At 48.8% G+C, this 16,468-nt stretch overlaps 6 protein-coding genes across 6 annotated transcripts; 3 read left to right on the top strand and 3 right to left on the bottom strand.

The window, feature by feature from the left end:
* Window positions 1-198: 198 nt before the first annotated feature.
* N7447_002186 (aldo/keto reductase) lies at window positions 199-1,212 on the top strand (the record flags this gene model as incomplete). Its single annotated transcript, XM_057226461.1, has 3 exons — window positions 199-261; window positions 319-599; window positions 666-1,212. 3 exons carry the CDS (start codon window positions 199-201, stop codon window positions 1,210-1,212), a joined length of 891 nt encoding a protein of 296 aa, XP_057090477.1.
* A 532-nt stretch (window positions 1,213-1,744) lies between these two features.
* Window positions 1,745-3,988, top strand: N7447_002185 (uncharacterized protein; the record flags this gene model as incomplete). Its single annotated transcript, XM_057226460.1, has 1 exon — window positions 1,745-3,988. One exon carries the CDS (start codon window positions 1,745-1,747, stop codon window positions 3,986-3,988), a length of 2,244 nt encoding a protein of 747 aa, XP_057090476.1.
* A 440-nt stretch (window positions 3,989-4,428) lies between these two features.
* Window positions 4,429-6,730, bottom strand: N7447_002184 (uncharacterized protein; the record flags this gene model as incomplete). Its single annotated transcript, XM_057226459.1, has 2 exons — window positions 4,429-6,659; window positions 6,718-6,730. The coding sequence occupies 2 exons, from the start codon at window positions 6,728-6,730 to the stop codon at window positions 4,429-4,431; spliced, it is 2,244 nt and encodes a 747-aa protein (XP_057090475.1).
* A 327-nt stretch (window positions 6,731-7,057) lies between these two features.
* Window positions 7,058-7,952, top strand: N7447_002183 (Rab family GTPase; the record flags this gene model as incomplete). The annotated part of the gene is made up of 2 exons (XM_057226458.1): window positions 7,058-7,149; window positions 7,200-7,952. The coding sequence occupies exons 1-2, from the start codon at window positions 7,081-7,083 to the stop codon at window positions 7,950-7,952; spliced, it is 822 nt and encodes a 273-aa protein (XP_057090474.1). The 5' UTR covers window positions 7,058-7,080.
* A 268-nt stretch (window positions 7,953-8,220) lies between these two features.
* Window positions 8,221-10,653, bottom strand: pmt2 (uncharacterized protein; the record flags this gene model as incomplete). The annotated part of the gene is made up of 4 exons (XM_057226457.1): window positions 8,221-8,870; window positions 8,940-9,726; window positions 9,776-10,459; window positions 10,513-10,653. The coding sequence occupies 4 exons, from the start codon at window positions 10,651-10,653 to the stop codon at window positions 8,221-8,223; spliced, it is 2,262 nt and encodes a 753-aa protein (XP_057090473.1).
* A 700-nt stretch (window positions 10,654-11,353) lies between these two features.
* N7447_002181 (putative MFS monosaccharide transporter) lies at window positions 11,354-16,098 on the bottom strand (the record flags this gene model as incomplete). The annotated part of the gene is made up of 10 exons (XM_057226456.1): window positions 11,354-11,745; window positions 11,806-12,247; window positions 12,359-12,629; window positions 12,686-12,879; window positions 12,973-13,261; window positions 13,328-13,405; window positions 13,463-13,833; window positions 14,744-15,560; window positions 15,621-15,769; window positions 15,904-16,098. The coding sequence occupies 10 exons, from the start codon at window positions 16,096-16,098 to the stop codon at window positions 11,354-11,356; spliced, it is 3,198 nt and encodes a 1,065-aa protein (XP_057090472.1).
* Window positions 16,099-16,468: the final 370 nt, after the last annotated feature.

Raw genomic sequence — 16,468 nt, 5'->3', positions numbered from 1 at the left:
AGAGACCAAGTAATATCTTCAAGGATATGGATCCAAGTGAAGTTGAAGTATGGAAGAGGGTCAGAAATGACATAATTGACATTATTAATCATTGTCCAGGTCCACCCGTGGACCTTTTGTGTAAGGTACGGCCGTAGCTGGTTGTATCCACCTTAACAACTTCTCATCCTATACTACCACTATTAAATCACATTGAAAATGGCAAATACCATTTCGTCTATTCCTACATTGGACCTCAATGACGGTACCTCAGTTCCTATCGTGAGTAAAACTGCCAGTATTCCCATATAATACGGTCAAGTTCTCTGACAAATACAGGTTGGATATGGCACTGGCACCGCGTGGTTCAAGAGGTCTGCGAACAGCGGTATCAATCAGCAATTGATCGAATCAATCAAGACGGCAACGAAGCTAGGATACTATCACCTCGATGGAGCCGAAATCTACCAGACCGAGGAGGAACTGGGACAGGCAATCAAGGAGAGCGGGGTATCACGAGAGAAACTCATCGTGACGACCAAGGTCATCACCAATATTGCGGATATTCCTCAGGCCATTGATACCAGTCTTAAGAAGCTCCAGCTTGACTATGTGGACCTGTAAGTGAACTCCAACCTGGTGTGACTACTGGCTCACCCGGGAACTGCTGTTAATAATTGGAGCAGCTACTTGATCCATGCTCCATACTTTGCAAAGTCTGAGGAAGAGCTTCAATCTGCGTGGGCCGCCATGGAGCAAGTAAAGACATCTGGGAAAGCTCGGTCCATTGGCGTGTCCAATTTCCTACAAAGTGATTTGGAGACCATTCTCAAAACTGCCAAAGTGGTCCCATCTGTGAATCAGATTGAGTTCCATCCTTACCTTCAACATGGCAACCTTATTCCTTATCAAGAGAGTAAAGGTATTAAGACTGTTAGTTATGGGGGCCTCACCCCCGTCACACGGGCCCAAGGCGGGCCATTGGATCCTCTGCTCTCTTCCTTGGCCACCAAATATGCTGTCAGCCAGTCCGAGATCCTGTTACGCTGGATCATTGACCGTGGCTGTGTGGCCATCACCACGAGTGGCAAAGAATCCCGACTGAACAGCTATTTACGGGCATTTACATTCAAACTCACACCTCAGGAAGTGGATGAATTGTCATGCCTAGGGGAGAATTACCATTACCGTGCATTCTGGGGTGAGAAATTTGCAGAGGATGATCGTTCCTGAACGTCGAGACAGTTTGAATCAGAAGTTTTATATAGATTCATCGGATATAAACATTGTACCTTGACGGGTAATGAAATTGTATGGTAACGATAAGCCGATAAGCAACAGCACCACGGGTAACCTCACGTAACCTTCTCCAATTCATCTTCTTTCATTCTATCCGGGGACATTTTCCATAGCTCCTTCATGGAAATCACTCTCATTGTGACACATCCCACTTTTTCTTTGTTACCTCGCCTGTGTTTATTTCTATTTTTCTTTCCAATTGCGCGGCTTCAAAATCCTAGGGTTATGGGAACATCCCCCCCCACGCGACAGTGATAGGATGCCCTGATTATTCGGCACCTGAACAAGGCCGGATCTTGTACATCCACTATCCTTCACTTGACTCAATGCGTTGACTATCACCAGGCAACTCGTCATACCGACTAGAGAAACAGGACTCGGTGATAGACCTCGGCCCAAATTGCGAAGCGCGTATGATACTAGCATCTCTTGTGGAAGCACAAATCGCGAAACTCTGCGCACTGCGATGTCGGTGAACGAGAAACGCCATTCCCAAACCACCACAACCCCCCGAGCTGCGAGTTCCCCCACGTCAGACCGTGAAGTGCTTGACCAACGATTGCAGCGCCTCTCCGACGACGTCCTCCCGCCCGTTCCATATTTACTCACATTTCCGACCAAAACACCCTTTAACCTGGGGAATCGGTCCGCCAACAATTGGGCTGTAGGGCATGACAGACCCTTCAGCTTAGAGGAGCAGCAACTACAATATATGACCTTCTTGACACACCACGACACAGACTCCTTGCTTCTAGCGGTCGGGGACTGGTCAGACGAAACGGGGCGCATGATGGCCGATCGATCAACAGCTCCAAGCGCTGGAGAAAGTTCAAGAGAAACCGTGGCCAAAAAGAAGATTAGTCTCAAGGACTACAAGACTCAGAAGACCAGTGGCGCTGTCGCATCCCCTGTTGGCCTTGGCCTCGGGGCGAGTAGCCGAGGCGCATCAAGCTCCGCCAAGTCCGAGGAAAGACGACAGACGACATCTACGGAACCCCTAAAGAATAACGATAAGACTAAGTTGCCTCGAATGCCGCCGAAGTCACATGCGCGTCTCTCTCCCGAACGAGCGGGCCAGAAACGGCCATCTGGGTCTGAGCTCGATTTCCTTAACCCCCCAGCGAGCAAGAAGTCCGAAGCTCATTCTACAAAGAAACTGCGACTATCTCCCGAGAAAGAGACGCGCCGAGAGCCCAGCCCTGCCAAGTCGCACTCCCCCAGGCTGCCCGCACTTCTTTCGCCCACTCTCCCACCGACATCGGGTGGCCCCAGAATTCCGCGTTTGCTGTCTCCTACCCTCCCCCCAGACATCGAAAAGGAGTTGGCCCGCCTTGAGGACCGTTCGCCACCTCGTAATAGTCGGGCAGGAAAGGGTTTGCCTGCTAAGGAATCCAATACCCATGAACATTTCAGAGACCACTCCCGTGCCGAACCACAAAAGACGCAACTTCTTACCAAACTGCGGTATGGAAGAGCGAACCGAAAGCGTGTCGAAGCTCTGCTTAAATTTTCTGGTAAAAGGAAAGCGCACCTGTCAGATTCACCGATCAGCCAGGATACCGATCGTGATGATATCTCACATCCCAGGAAGAAGGGAGGAGATACTGGTTCGTCTCGTGGGCACACATTCGGGGATCCGAAAGGCAAGAAGCATGAAACTGACGAAGCCCTTGGCCCTCAAGGTGGTCGCTCAAAGGAGCCCAAAACCTTTCCCGAAAAGCCTCGAACACCGATTCCTCAGCCACACTTGACCTCTAATGCAATCGCCCTTGACAAAACCAAAGCAGCTTCCATCACGCCGGTTAAAGACCTAAAACCTCCTACCTCTCGCCGAAACGATCTCGGGGAGACCGATGGCAAAACTCCTTCTTATCCTGCCAACAAACGTCATTCTGTTGATCCTGGGTCAATCATGAAAGCTTCTCCGGCACAGTCAGATGGCCGTACGCGCAATGAGCGGCAGGTATGGTGGGATGAATGGCAAAAATTTGCGAGCATCGGCCGTGAATTGAAACATGCCGCAGAGCGGCATACCTCTAAAACCGGGACCTCGATCACTGGCGAAAAGCTAGCCGTTGTGACTGCAATCGAAGCGCTGTTGTCTTTTATTATGGCTTTTGTAGCGAACGACCAGGCCAAGGCTTCATCACGCCAGGTCGGGGATTCCTCAACATGGCTGTCTATTGTACCATACTGGCGTGTGGTCAAGAAGAACAGTGTACCATATCCGGTATTGAACAGTCTTTGCTTGCTCCTTGGGGCCGTATCATTCACTGCCATTCACAGTCTTGATCTTGAACGTCTCGCCATAACCCCAATTCCTGGAGAGCACACCCCAGTTCCCACGCCTGGGAGTGATGGAAACGCAGCCCTGTCGGATGAGAACAGGAAAAGCAGGAAGGAATTTTCAGAACTAAAGGCTCGTCTTCCTGAATTCTACAAGGATTCCCAGAGGCTATGGCTAGAGGGCACCCGGGGTCTCTCTGAAGATGTCCTTGCCCGTGAGTTCCCTGTGATCTGGTCTCAGCGATCTCGAAATTACTCGGAGCGAGGTCGATCGTCGCTCAAGGCTGGCGACTATGCTGGAAGTTATTTCCTACCACTTGGTGGCACTACTCCCCCCATCGAAGTGGTTCGGTTTGGCTGGTCCCTGCTGAAAGAATGGTGCTCGAAAGAACGAGTGGAGTGGAATGGACGTCTTGGTCTCTAATTCATGTCTCATACGTATCCCCCTTTCACTCCCGTCGCTCGGAATATGCTTTACTTGGGGTCTTAGGGGAGGCCTTGTTTTTTTTATTCTTTCGCACAGGTCATTGTCTTTCTCTCTTTATATTTTCTCATGATACCACGAGCCCTGGATCTTCATGTAGCTATTTGCAATTCGAATATACCACGGGGATGCAAAATAACACATTATTCTCACACAGAGATGCTTCAGCATCGTGTACAAAACGTAGAATGCAGAATGTATTTGCCTGTCAGGTCTTCCATGAAAAAGAATTCTACTTGAAAGTCAAGAATTTCGCTAAAGCATATGGAAATATTATAACCGCTCAATCGTACAAAGAAATGGTGCAAATGTCATAACCATAATAAAGCGCATGCGTTAGGGGCTTAAAGACGAAGAAAGAAAGGGAGAAGAAAACCGACCTAGACCTCTTGATATTCATGTCCGAAGCGAGGTTGCGAGTTACCAAAGAGCCAACCAGCCTCGCGGCAATACCGGGCTTCTCTGCCGTAAATGCCGACTTCGCTTGCCCAGCAAATCACCGCTGCGTCTACAATATCTGCGATCACACCTTCCATCGCACCCAGTGTGGTCCAGCCAATTGTTCCAGCAATAAGGCCGACGACGTAGGCATAAAGACTGCCACGAATAGTGCCACCGGACGCCGACGTTGTCAGGCTCCGAGCAGTGGTCACCCAACCACCAAACCCTAAGGCCAATGACATCATGAAACGGGCAGCGTAGAGGATCAATTTAGACAGCCGGTATGAGATTAGAGACCCGGGGGACCGAGAATAGGAGCGGGGGTGTAAAGATGTTGAAGCCGCCGACGGGGCAAGGATAGTCATTTGGCTCAAACCCCGGGAGGAAGCGGCAAGAGGCTGCGAATGAATCGCTGCGTATGTGAGAGAAAGAGGATTGGTCAAGAAAGTAATTGGGGTGGGGACGAGTGAATAGGCGAACAGACTGAGCAACGAGGAGATGCGACCTGGTAGCAAGATAAGAGGAAGTCGAACCAGTAGCCCCAGTAGTCTGGACAAAGAGATCGTGCCAAAGAGAGTTGTGGCTGCGTGAATGATGGCTGCCTGAACAATTTGCCTCGAGGTGGGTGCGGGTGTGGCCAAACGGTGGAAGTACCACTGACTCACGGTTGCAGCCGTGACAGCACGCTGGATGCCTGCAATGACGCCAATCGACCACAGATAAACAACAACGAAATATATGCCGAGCCACCAGCTACCCACATCAATAAGAAACGATTCCGAGCTAACAAGATGACCGCCCAAGAAGACGCGAGTGAACATCAACATCCAGATCCACGTCCAGGAAACAACGCAGACTAAGGCACCCAGACCAAGAGCAAGCAGCTCGGGATTGGCTGCCAAGATTCGACAGGCAAATTCAAGAATTCCTATAGCCTTCCCTATAGACTGGCGGCCGCGCACAACATTGTAGATCCACATGGTAGCTATAAGAAACGGGACAGCAGAACCCCATCTCATCGCCTTGTCTTGGATACTCGTTCCATGCCATGGTCCCTTGAAACTTGAGATGAAAGGATATATGGAGAAAGAGTATAAGATAATGGGAACGGCGACTAGGATCACATGGACCAGAAGTCGCACATAGGACCGTAGCAAGGCCAACCAGAGAAGGGACACAAAAACCGATACAATGGTATATATCCCGAGAAGGAAGAAGGACCCATGGACAGTCATGTATATTGTATCGCCCCATCTTGATTTGTCTCCAGATGGGGTAGATGTGTGAAGATAAACGAGAAATGCAGAAGCAAACAACCCCGCGACAGATATCAAAAATAACTGGCCCCAGAAGGCATCGTGTACTGTGTTTTCTGAGGCTAGCGGTGATACCGATGTTCGGAATGAACTTGCCGAGCTAGGCGGCTGTGGAGCATCTTGGGATAAAGGTTCAGCCTGTTCTACAGTAGGTCCATGCTGGTTGGGACCAGCGGGCTCCTTCAGTAGTTCTCGTTCTCGGAATCGCTGAACAGGTGGATCGTGGACACTGGGACTGGATAACGCCTGGCTATCGTCAACATCGGCCTGCAAAGAATCTTCCAGGCCGACATCAACTAGATGACCTCGAAGTTTGCTACCGGTTGGGCTGGATCGAAATGTCGGTTCATGTTCTGGGGCTTCTGCCACAGACTCGATAGGAAAAGGACGAGCACCAAAAGCACCCTCTTCTCCCCGCCATGAGCTCTTGATGCCTTTCCTATTGCCAAAACGATCGTCGTATGGTGAGCTTTCCTCAAAACCTGTAGGTTCAGAATCCTCAAGCTCTGAAGATTCCTTCAAGTTGCTGTCGCCAAAATGCCGCCTTGATCGTTGGAGTGCATAAAAATCAGCTATTTCTCGCTCACGTTCTGTTTCGTCATCTTCCTCTCGGAATTCATCAGTGGCACTGAAGAAAAGCGGAGCTTGTTGAACCGAGCTGCGGGAGGCAAAGGGAAATTGAGATGCTTGGGATGCACCCGGCCGATAAGGATCGCTAGGTCGTAAGAAGGAACGCGATGAGGGCTGTCGAGGGTTGCCTTGCTGTTGACTAGGGCGGCTACGACCCGTTCTTTGAACCTCATCTGGTCGAGAGGTTACTCGTGACTGTGACTGAGCAAGGAATCGTGAGGCATCTAAGGGGAGAATATTAGCCATATAGTCTTCTAATTTTCAATAATTTCCAGCTCCTACATTCAGAGAACATGGCCTGTTATCACAACAAAGGAAGTACGGTGAAGAAACAGGGCCAGTGATAAATCACTAAAGAAATCAAGTACGGTCGGATATTAAAGAGTATAGGGAGGGGAGTGAGAGAGGGAAGACTGTGAATTTGTTTTGAGATATGTCAAATCTAGGGGACAGAGAAAGAGAGAGAGTTGTCTGGGAATAAAGTGAAGGGCTATAGGGTCACGCAGGTGATGAAAGCGTCATACGGGCGCATCAGGCTTGATAGATGACTCAGCTGATAACAGGTGAGGTCTCCAAACATACCATCGTAGGTAAACTAACCTATTTCTTTCTCATCTCTAATTCTAGATTTTTCTACTACTCTCCATGTCACAGCCATGGGATTACATTGCTAAGCTTGTCTGCATTGGTGACTCTGGCACTGGCAAGTCCAGCGTAAGTGATATCGGCCTTTTGACTTTGGGCCTCCGCTAACCAAACAATAGCTCACCGTCCGACTTTGTGAAGGCCGGTTTTCCCCATCTCATGATGTGACCATCGGAGTCGAGTTCGGGTCGCGAATTGTGCCAGTTGGTCCTCCAGCTTCACTAGAGCTAGAACTTGATGAGCCTTCTCCCGGATCATCGGGTGATACATTTCCAGAAGCATCTACTACCTCCGGCCTTCCTACTCCTCCACGAAAGCCACAAGGCTCTCCCAATCAGAAACGCATGAAACTCTCACTGTGGGATACCGCTGGACAAGAGACATACAAGTCTATCACCCGCTCTTATTTCCGGGGCGCCTCTGGCGCTCTCTTAGTCTTTGATATATCCAGGCACTCGACCTTTGTATCTTGCACACAGTGGCTGCAGGATCTACGGCATATCGCAGAGGATGGCATTGTTGTCATCTTGGTCGGTAACAAGACTGATCTGATGGGGGCCAGTTCTGGATCAAATCAAAGGCAGGTCACCCAGGAGGAGGCCGAAGAGTGGTGTCGCATGAACAACGTGGTTCGCTATGTTGAAACTAGCGCCAAATCTGGAGATGGTGTCGAGCGAGCATTCCTGGAAGTTGCCGAGAGAATATATCGTAACATTGAAACGGGCAAATACGATCTCAATGATCGGCGGAGCGGCGTGAAAGGGTTCGGGGCCTCAGGAGGAGCAAACACGGGAGTGCCCAGAACTGTCACATTGGGAATGGATGATGCTATGCGCAAAGGTGGCAACGGTTGGACTGGGGGGTGTTGCTAAACCCACAGTCCGTAATAATATATAGCCAGCAACACATAGCCCCGACATATCTTCATATTCAACTAAATTCTTACCAGATACCAAGTGTGAAACCGCCGGAATGAGAAGTTTACTAGCTCTAGTAACATTGCAACAAATACAGAAAGCAAAGTGAAATTATCCGTGTTAATACAAGTACCCATGTAGGCATATAAGGTCCCAGTTTTGAGGTGGTCAACACGAGCTAACAAGCAGAGAGGACGGGAACATGTCATCAAGCGATCCATGATTAGTTCAAATTCGCCATTTTCCATCCGGGTAGCCAGCGTAGGTGAGTCCATTGCTGGTTAGAACCCTCCATACCAAACACGATAGCTCGGAAATGAATGAACAATCCGATAATAATCACGTAGAGGAAGGCATACACCGCCGCAGACAATCTGGGATTCATCTTCCGCGTCACCCAATCAACGCAGAAGCCGAAGTTCAGGATGGCATAGTAGAGAGCCGGATAGTAATGGTGGACATAAGTCACGCGGGCCATGATGATAAAGGGAAGGTAATGCAAGACCCATCCGATAACCGGGTACAAGCCAGAGTAGTGGATGTGACCAATTTCCTCGTTGCTGAGATCATTATACCCCCTCTGCCAGCGCAGAAGGTACCAAAGGAACAGAAGACCAAATCCACCGAGAGCGGCAGTGCTTCCCCAATAGACCAGAGGATTTCCTAGGAGATAGTATTTGACAACGTTGTCATCCCAAGAACACATACGCAGGCCGACATTGAGAATCGGCCATTGCCAAAACTTGGAAGCCAAGTCGTCTTGCTTGTCAGGATCAGGAACCAGAGCATTGTTGGAGGTCATCATAGCCACATTCAGGTGGATGAAGTCCTTCAAGAAGGGCGATTTATAGGAGCCAGGGTCACCAGGGGGCACTGTGCATAAGTCAATAAATCTGATCGGGCTCATCAATGGCAAGTTCTTGAGAAAAATGGTCAACTTACAACGGTCATTGGTGTGAGACTCAACATTCCAGTGGGTGTACACATCGCCGGGTTTGTTTTCTTTGGTACACGTGGTTTCAATCTGCTTGAAGCCCCATTGAGGTAGATTTACATTTCCTGCCCGGAGATAGCAGCCTAGGACCGGATGGCGGAGGCGGAATGCCGTTGTGAGTGTCCGGATCCTAGATCGGTCCCGGGATGCAACATCATCGACTACCTCCACTTTCCAGTGGTCCTTTTCGTCCCCAATGGTAATATTTCCGTAGGCCGACACCTCGTGATGTGATTTAGTAATTGGTGCTGGAATAGCGTGGGAGTGCAGATTGCGACCCGTCTGTCCGTGAATCAGCCGAATGACATCGCCATCACCGACGAACCGCAGATCAGCAGTAGCATCGTAGTCTGGCTCCTGTCGGTTGGGGTAAATAAACCAGTCGTTGTTGGCATCTTTATGGTGGTAGCAAGTGACCTGCTGCTGCATAGATCCCTCCGGGAAGGTTTGAACGTGGGAGTGAAGAAGCCCTCCTCCATAGCCCATATTTTTGAGTGTGATACGTGACCCAATTGCAAGCTCAAGAGGGCTGTCTCTGCCAACTTCGGTACCGTGTAGGTTGGCCTGGAAAAGTGAGCTCATCTGGGCATCGCCTGGACCACTGTTCGCCAGCACCAAGAAGTGCAGATAGAAAGAAAACATGTAGACCAAGATTGGGATAAAGATCAATCCCACAACACGAGCAATCAAATGTTTTGCGAGCACGGCCTGTTCGAACACATCCGTATTAGCCAGCTAATCGGTGATCGACTTCGGGGGACAGAGACTGGAAGCAAATACTTACCCGTGGCATCTTCAGGTCGCCAAATTTATTCCACAGATCATCAATAGTATAAAGACCGACAAGAGCAGTGCAGAAGAAACCGACCCATTTGACACTGCAGACACATCCAATGCTCAAGCCAGTCAAACACAGCCAGGCATACCATTCCAGCGAAAAGCTAGCATGCTGCAAACGGTGAAATCTTGCCCAGCACATTGTAGTAGTAAATGTAAAGCAGAGCAGCATCGAGTCAAGAAGTATAAACCGAGAAATTGTCGCATAAGAGTTTTCACACAGTACCATCAGACTGATCAACCATACAGTGGGCCGACGGAAGTTCAACTCTCGCGCAGTGTAGTAGGCAAGGGGAATGCAAACTATACCAAAGGCAGCATTGAAGGCTCGCATAAAGGTATAGTTCACATCTTCTGGATACTTCTCGCCAGACTTGAATTCAAAGGACCCATTATAGCCAGCAAGATAGCCGGACAGGCCAACTAGCATCTTCCCCAAAGGCGGGTGGACATCGAAGTAGAACTCGCGTTTGAGATAGTGAGAACCAAATTTACCGAAGTGGGCCTCGTCCCAGGTCACGATGTTGGAACGGCCGATCTGGTACAGGCGAGTGAAAAGGGCGAGGGCAGTCAAGATGATGGGAGCAATGATCGGCTCCCAGCTAGCTAGCACATTGAGGAACGAGGGTGACTGATAATGGGAGGTTAGAAGAGTGTATATGATGTCGAAGAAGGCTATCTCACCTGTGGTCTAGCTTTCTTCACATCTTCGTCATTCATCCGGTTTGAGTCCAGATGAACTTGGCTAGTATCAGGGACATTTCTTCGACGGAGGTCGGACTCGTGTTTGGCGCCCGTGCTCACGGCAGTGTCTAGGCCCGCCATAGTGCGCCTTGTGGTATTCCGATAGAAATCAACAGAAATTGGAGAAGTAGGGATTTAAACTGAGGAATACCGAGGTAGACCGATAATAGAAGAACGGATAGCTTAAGAGAACATAGCCATTCCACTGGGCAAATGAGTGGTAGAAGCAAATTTAACGGACAGACCGGAAATAAACTCGGTAGATCAAAGAAGAGGAAAAAGAAAAAGAAAAAGAAATGAAGTGAAGCAAGAGAGTGGGCTGAGAGAGTAAAGGAGAAAGTGAGATCCGTGGCCTCAAGGAGGATAAACAAGTCCACTTTTAGCGGGCCGTTTTCAGAACGTGGCCCTTGTAATTCCGTCAAAGTAGTACCTTTGACCTACATACCTATAAATATACTCCGTTCATGGGTGGTTTCAAAATCTATTAGTAGGTATTTATATAACTACTAGTTATTACTTCTAGATATTTATACATATCCAAGAATCACCTAGGAATAAACAGACATATGTAATATGTACTAAGGAATCCTCAGTGATACATCTATACCATCAAAGCGAAGCCATCCACCCCCCCATACAATAGAAAACCCGGGATTTGAATATGTAGGGTAAATGTAAGTACGAGCAGAGGACAGTAAATGGGGAAAGTAGATATATGCTAACGAATTCTTTGGTCTTTCTTCCTTTATTCAGTCCGAGGCCACAATTATCCGTAATCCTGTCATTGCTCGTCTCCTCCTTGCTCCAAACGTCTATATTGACTGCTGGTAGCGTCGGGACCCGCTCCTCGGTTTCGACTAACCATGCTTGAGATCCAGCCACCAATTCCTTCACCGCGAACACTGCCCTGGTGAGAATCTGAGCGCCCGCGTTTGCTAGTTCCTTCGTGGCTTGATGTTGGCGGGTCAATATCTAGGCCAGGGATGGAACTCTCTGCCCCAAATTGACCATACTGTCGACGCAGATCAAGCGATGGGACGGGTGAACCAGCACCCATTAGCGACCCGCGTTCGCCTTGGGTGGCGGGTGTTGGCATGGCGGTGGAAGCATCGCCAAAAAGAATGTTCATATCCTCGAGGCGAACCCCACTGGTTTCGGGGTACAAAAAATAAACTGTGGTGGTATAGTCAGTATGATGGTCCCTAGCGGAGGACCATGGATGAGGGGTCCTACCAAGCACAAAACTGCATGCACAAAAGAATGCATGAACCAGATATAACCGCCACTTGATAACTTGCTGAAGAACAGGGGTCACTTCACCCACGAGCCAATTGAATGCCCAATTTGAAGCGGTGCTCAAGCTTGCACCTTTGGCGCGAATGCTCAGAGGCAAGATCTCCGGGGGGTATAACCATGGAATGGGGCCCCAAGATGCCCCGAAAGCTGCATTATAGAGCATAACGAAGATGACTGTCAGGGTTGGGGTGGCGGGAATCTCAATGTAAATAAAGTAGGAGATAAGGGAAAGCGAAATGAGCATGGCAATAGCACCCGAAAGTAAGATCGGTCGCCGACCCCAGCGATCCACGAGATACCACGGTGGTATAGTAGATAGCAAATATGAAATGCCATTGATTCCGGTCATAAGGATGGCATCCCGTCCAGCCCAGCCGGCCTACAATGAAGATTGGTCAGCATAATCCCGAGTCGTTTTGGATCTGTTTGCATACGGCATGGCGCCACGGGAGGAAAACTCTGGATTCATAGCAGCGTGTGATATTCATACCTGTTCAAACACGAGAGGTGCATAGTATGAGATTACGTTAATCCCGTTGAGTTGCGCTAGGGCCTGGGCCGACATGGCAATCAAAACACGTTTGCGATACCGGCGGAACATGTCGGAGTAGGATCGCTCGCCCTCCTGTCGCTGGACGAGGACGTTCATCTTGATCTCACGATATTCTTGGCGGGCCTTGTCATTGAGAAGATCGCCCTCACCATAAAGATTTGCGATAACCACCATGCCCTCTTCGTCGTGGTCATTGTCAAGAAGCCACCTAAGTAGAACCATGGGAGTTAGCCTGGTAGACGGTGGGGGGAGATTTCGACTCACCTAGGTGATTCGCAGATCATCAGACTGCCAGCCCCCAGCAAGGCACCCATGATACACTGGAAAAGGAGAGGGAGGCGCCAGGAGTAGTCGCTATCGATAAAGCTACAGAAATAGTCTACCCACACACTAGTCGCATATCCAGCAATATTGCCGGTGAATTCGATGCATGCGAGCTTCCCACGGTTGTGGGGAGGCTGAAAATTCGTCAGCATACCTAGTCAGCAAGGGAAAGGGGATGGAGGCAAACAAAAATCCCCGAAGGCTGATGAAGAAAGGGGATTACAAACCGAGATTTCAGACTGGTAGACTGGCACAATGGTAGAGAGGGCACCAACTCCTAGTCCAGCAATGACACGACCGACCATCATCATGGGAATACCTGTGGCAAATGCTTGAAAAGCACCGCCAATGAAAAACACAATAGAACCATAGAGTATAGTTCTTCGACGACCGATCACATCACCGACACGTCCCACAAGGAGAGAGGATATGAATGCACCGATTTCGAGAACTGCAACCACAGTACCAATTGTAGCCGGAGAAGGCTGGTTGAAGTAATCCTTGAAGTACCAGCCACTGCACCTGTTAGCCACATTCTGCTCCTAGTCTCTATGGCGGGTCTATGAGGGATTAGACACGAACGTTATGATGCCAGACATTACACCCTGGTCATAGCCAAAAAGAAAGACACCCAGTGATACAAACACACTTGTGAAATAACTACATGAAACCCCGAGTCAGTAGTAATACTACGGTATTGGGCTTTGAGACACTCACAGTAATGGCTTTCCGACTAAGCCGTGCATCTGGGCGTGTGCATCATTTCTGGGTGTCATTATGGCGGCCAGAACACGTTCAACTCTCGAAATATGCCGCGGGGGAGGGTTTGGTATTCTGATCTTTTCAATATCGACCTCAGAACGCTCGTTGCTCAAGTTTGAAAAATAGTGTACGTGTTTGGGTTGCTTCCTTCGGTCTTTTCGACGCAAGAGCCGTCGATCTGAGGAATCGCGAAGGTGAATTTGCAGAGGATCTTCAGCCTCAGCGAACTGCTCGGCGAGGTCACCCGTGTCTGACCAGGTTGAGAAGTCAGACCCGACCGAGCGAGCAGACGAGTGGGAAGACCGTCGACTATCCTTCTCGTTGGACTCCAATAACCCCGAATGTGTAGTGTGGGAACCAGAGAGTATAGACCGGAGAGGTATGTTAGAGGCGCGTGTGGAAGAAGTCGGAGAAATGATGGCGGTATTGGGCTGAACCTCGCAGCCCCGGAAAGAATGCGGAGATGGGGAATTAATGATATCGATAAGAGAGGTTCTTCTCCACAAAGGAGTCAGCGGTGGGCATAACCTTGAAAGTGGATTAATCTGCACTAGCGCCACTCAGGCGATGTGGTCGCAGGCGACTAGCTACGGTAAAAGTCACACGCGCAGAATGTCAAGATGGGGGTGTCAGGCGGAATATTTGGGGGGGATGCGTTTGGGCAAAAATGGTCCTGAGCCAAGTATTACACAGTCAAAAGAAAGTCAAATATAGGAATTCAGATTTTGATCTGTTTTCCAAGAAACTAGGTAAAGTAGTAAATTGAGTCGAATAGAAGAAAGAGAAAGGACGTTCAAATGATAATAGGAGAGATATGTAATGCCAAGTATTTGTACGCATACGGTATACTAATACGTCTTAAGGATCGACAAATAAGTTACTACATATGTATGCCGGGAGTACTATATATACTATTATATATGAATATATCTCATAAAATTTCCAAAATGTAAAGCTATCACCTCTAGCCTAAAATAACCATTTATATCTGACTCCCTCTATATTTTATACTTATTTCAAATTTCTCTTGCCAGGTATCTAGGTGCTGAAGTACTTGATTGAAAGTCGGGTATCGCTTGTGTATGTACTCTATATGAAACAATATTCTATGCCCTAACGCCATCCCCAGAAGGAACAAAGAGAAAACAAAAAAAGATTGGACCAGAGAGGGGATATGAAACTCTGTGTAAACTCTTAAGTGAGAAGGATATCATATCCATCACTCTGGATATGGACAGCGTCTGCGGGATTTGCGTACCGTCGGCGCACCAATTCAAAAATGATCAGGCCGGCACTAGTACTAGGTACTTGGCGAAGAGAGCTCCCAATAAACCCACGGAACAACCAGGAGCGCCAACCCCCAGCTCGCACAGCCTTCCGCTTGCACCTCTTAAAGGTCTCTTGATAGGCGTGGTAGTATAATTGGATCATCTTCTGTCGCGAGGGTATCAAACTGGCCTGGTGATCCAGATATTCCAATCGACCCAAATGGAGGTCTTGAATCCTACTCAGAGGATGCTGAATAGTTTGCTGGGCGATCGATGCCATAACACCAGCCATCATCAGGAAACATGGCTCCAAAGCGTAGTGGGGCTTGATGAGTGGTACCCCGCGATCGCTAGACTCGGACGATGAAAGCTTGTCCACATGATCAACTTGCAGGGAGCCATAGTACCAAGTGACGAAGGAATAGTAGGACTGTGACTTGATGTATTCGAACGAGGAGAAGAACACAGCATAGCCGAGTGAATCACGCATAAAAGACAGGCTCCAGCCTGCAAAGACCCCTCGAAGACCAATCTGTTTGAGCTTATGGTGACCATAATGCCACATACTCCGGTACTGACCCTCCAGCATGTCACTGGTTTGGAAGCGAACCTGTAACGCGTCCAGAGGTGCGGCTACAATCGACTGGATTGTGCCGGCAGTGAATCCAGCTGCGAATGTTGCAGAAGGAGGAGCCGGAGGCCAGACTCGCTTGACCCCTTGGGACACAGGTTCATGTAGGGCCCCTAAAACCTGGAGATAGGACGTGTAGAGAACAGCACCAACTCTGGTATATATTATTAGCATTTTCAAATCATCTGGAGCTATATCCTTGGGAAGATCTCACCCTGCATTTGCCATCAAGGGTGGGAGCACTTGATTCGGGATGAACCGCCAGCCATATGTCTGAACGGCGTGGAGCAATAATCCCGGGGTTGTTGTATGCAGAGACCATTTGCCTTCAGCGACACGGGGGTTCACAGCTCTTGCAAATGCCTGTTTCAAATTATCAGTAACTGAGTCTGGTGATGGGTTGATTGTATTTCTCATCTATTGTAGATGATGGGGAGGATGTACCATGTAACTAGGTAAAATATTGTCAATACAAAGATCATTAGGTCCACAGATACTACATACTCGACACGCATACGAAAGAAAGCTTTGATCGGGGCCCTAAAATAGAAGGCCACCATCTGTGCACTGAGAGCACGAACGCCTGCGGCAGATGCTCCGGTAGCCGCATCGTTGCGAGAAACCCTTCGTGAACTTCCTGGAAGTTCGCCGAGATGGGGCTCGAGAAGAATGGGAGCTATCGGAGACTTCATTGTTTACAGACAACTAAAAAGCCCCAGTGTACATCGTAGGGAAAGGGTGCTTGTGGGGTCTCAAAGAGAGACTTGTTCAATGTCGAGAGTGAATTTTAAAGGGCAGGCGATATAGGTGGAAAAAAGAGGGCAGCATCATAGGGTGTGATTGTTATCCAATCAAACGACCAAGTGATGGATCACATATGCCATGTTGACCTGAAATTTGAAAATAGAAAGGAAGTGAATAAGAAGAGATACTAACCAGACACGTTCGGATTCAATAAGAAGAGAGAGAGATGAAGAATAGCGCGCTAATACGAAAGTGGTAATACTTTGATACGGTAATCCATAGTGACCTAAAGTGTAAGAACGCGCTTTTCGCGTTCGC

Source organism: Penicillium robsamsonii (genome assembly GCF_028829455.1).
Source record: "Penicillium robsamsonii strain IBT 29466 chromosome Unknown utg000001l_segment0_segment0, whole genome shotgun sequence".
In the NCBI taxonomy this organism is placed as follows: domain Eukaryota; kingdom Fungi; phylum Ascomycota; class Eurotiomycetes; order Eurotiales; family Aspergillaceae; genus Penicillium; species Penicillium robsamsonii.
This window is presented reverse-complemented; position numbering and strand designations above follow the sequence as displayed.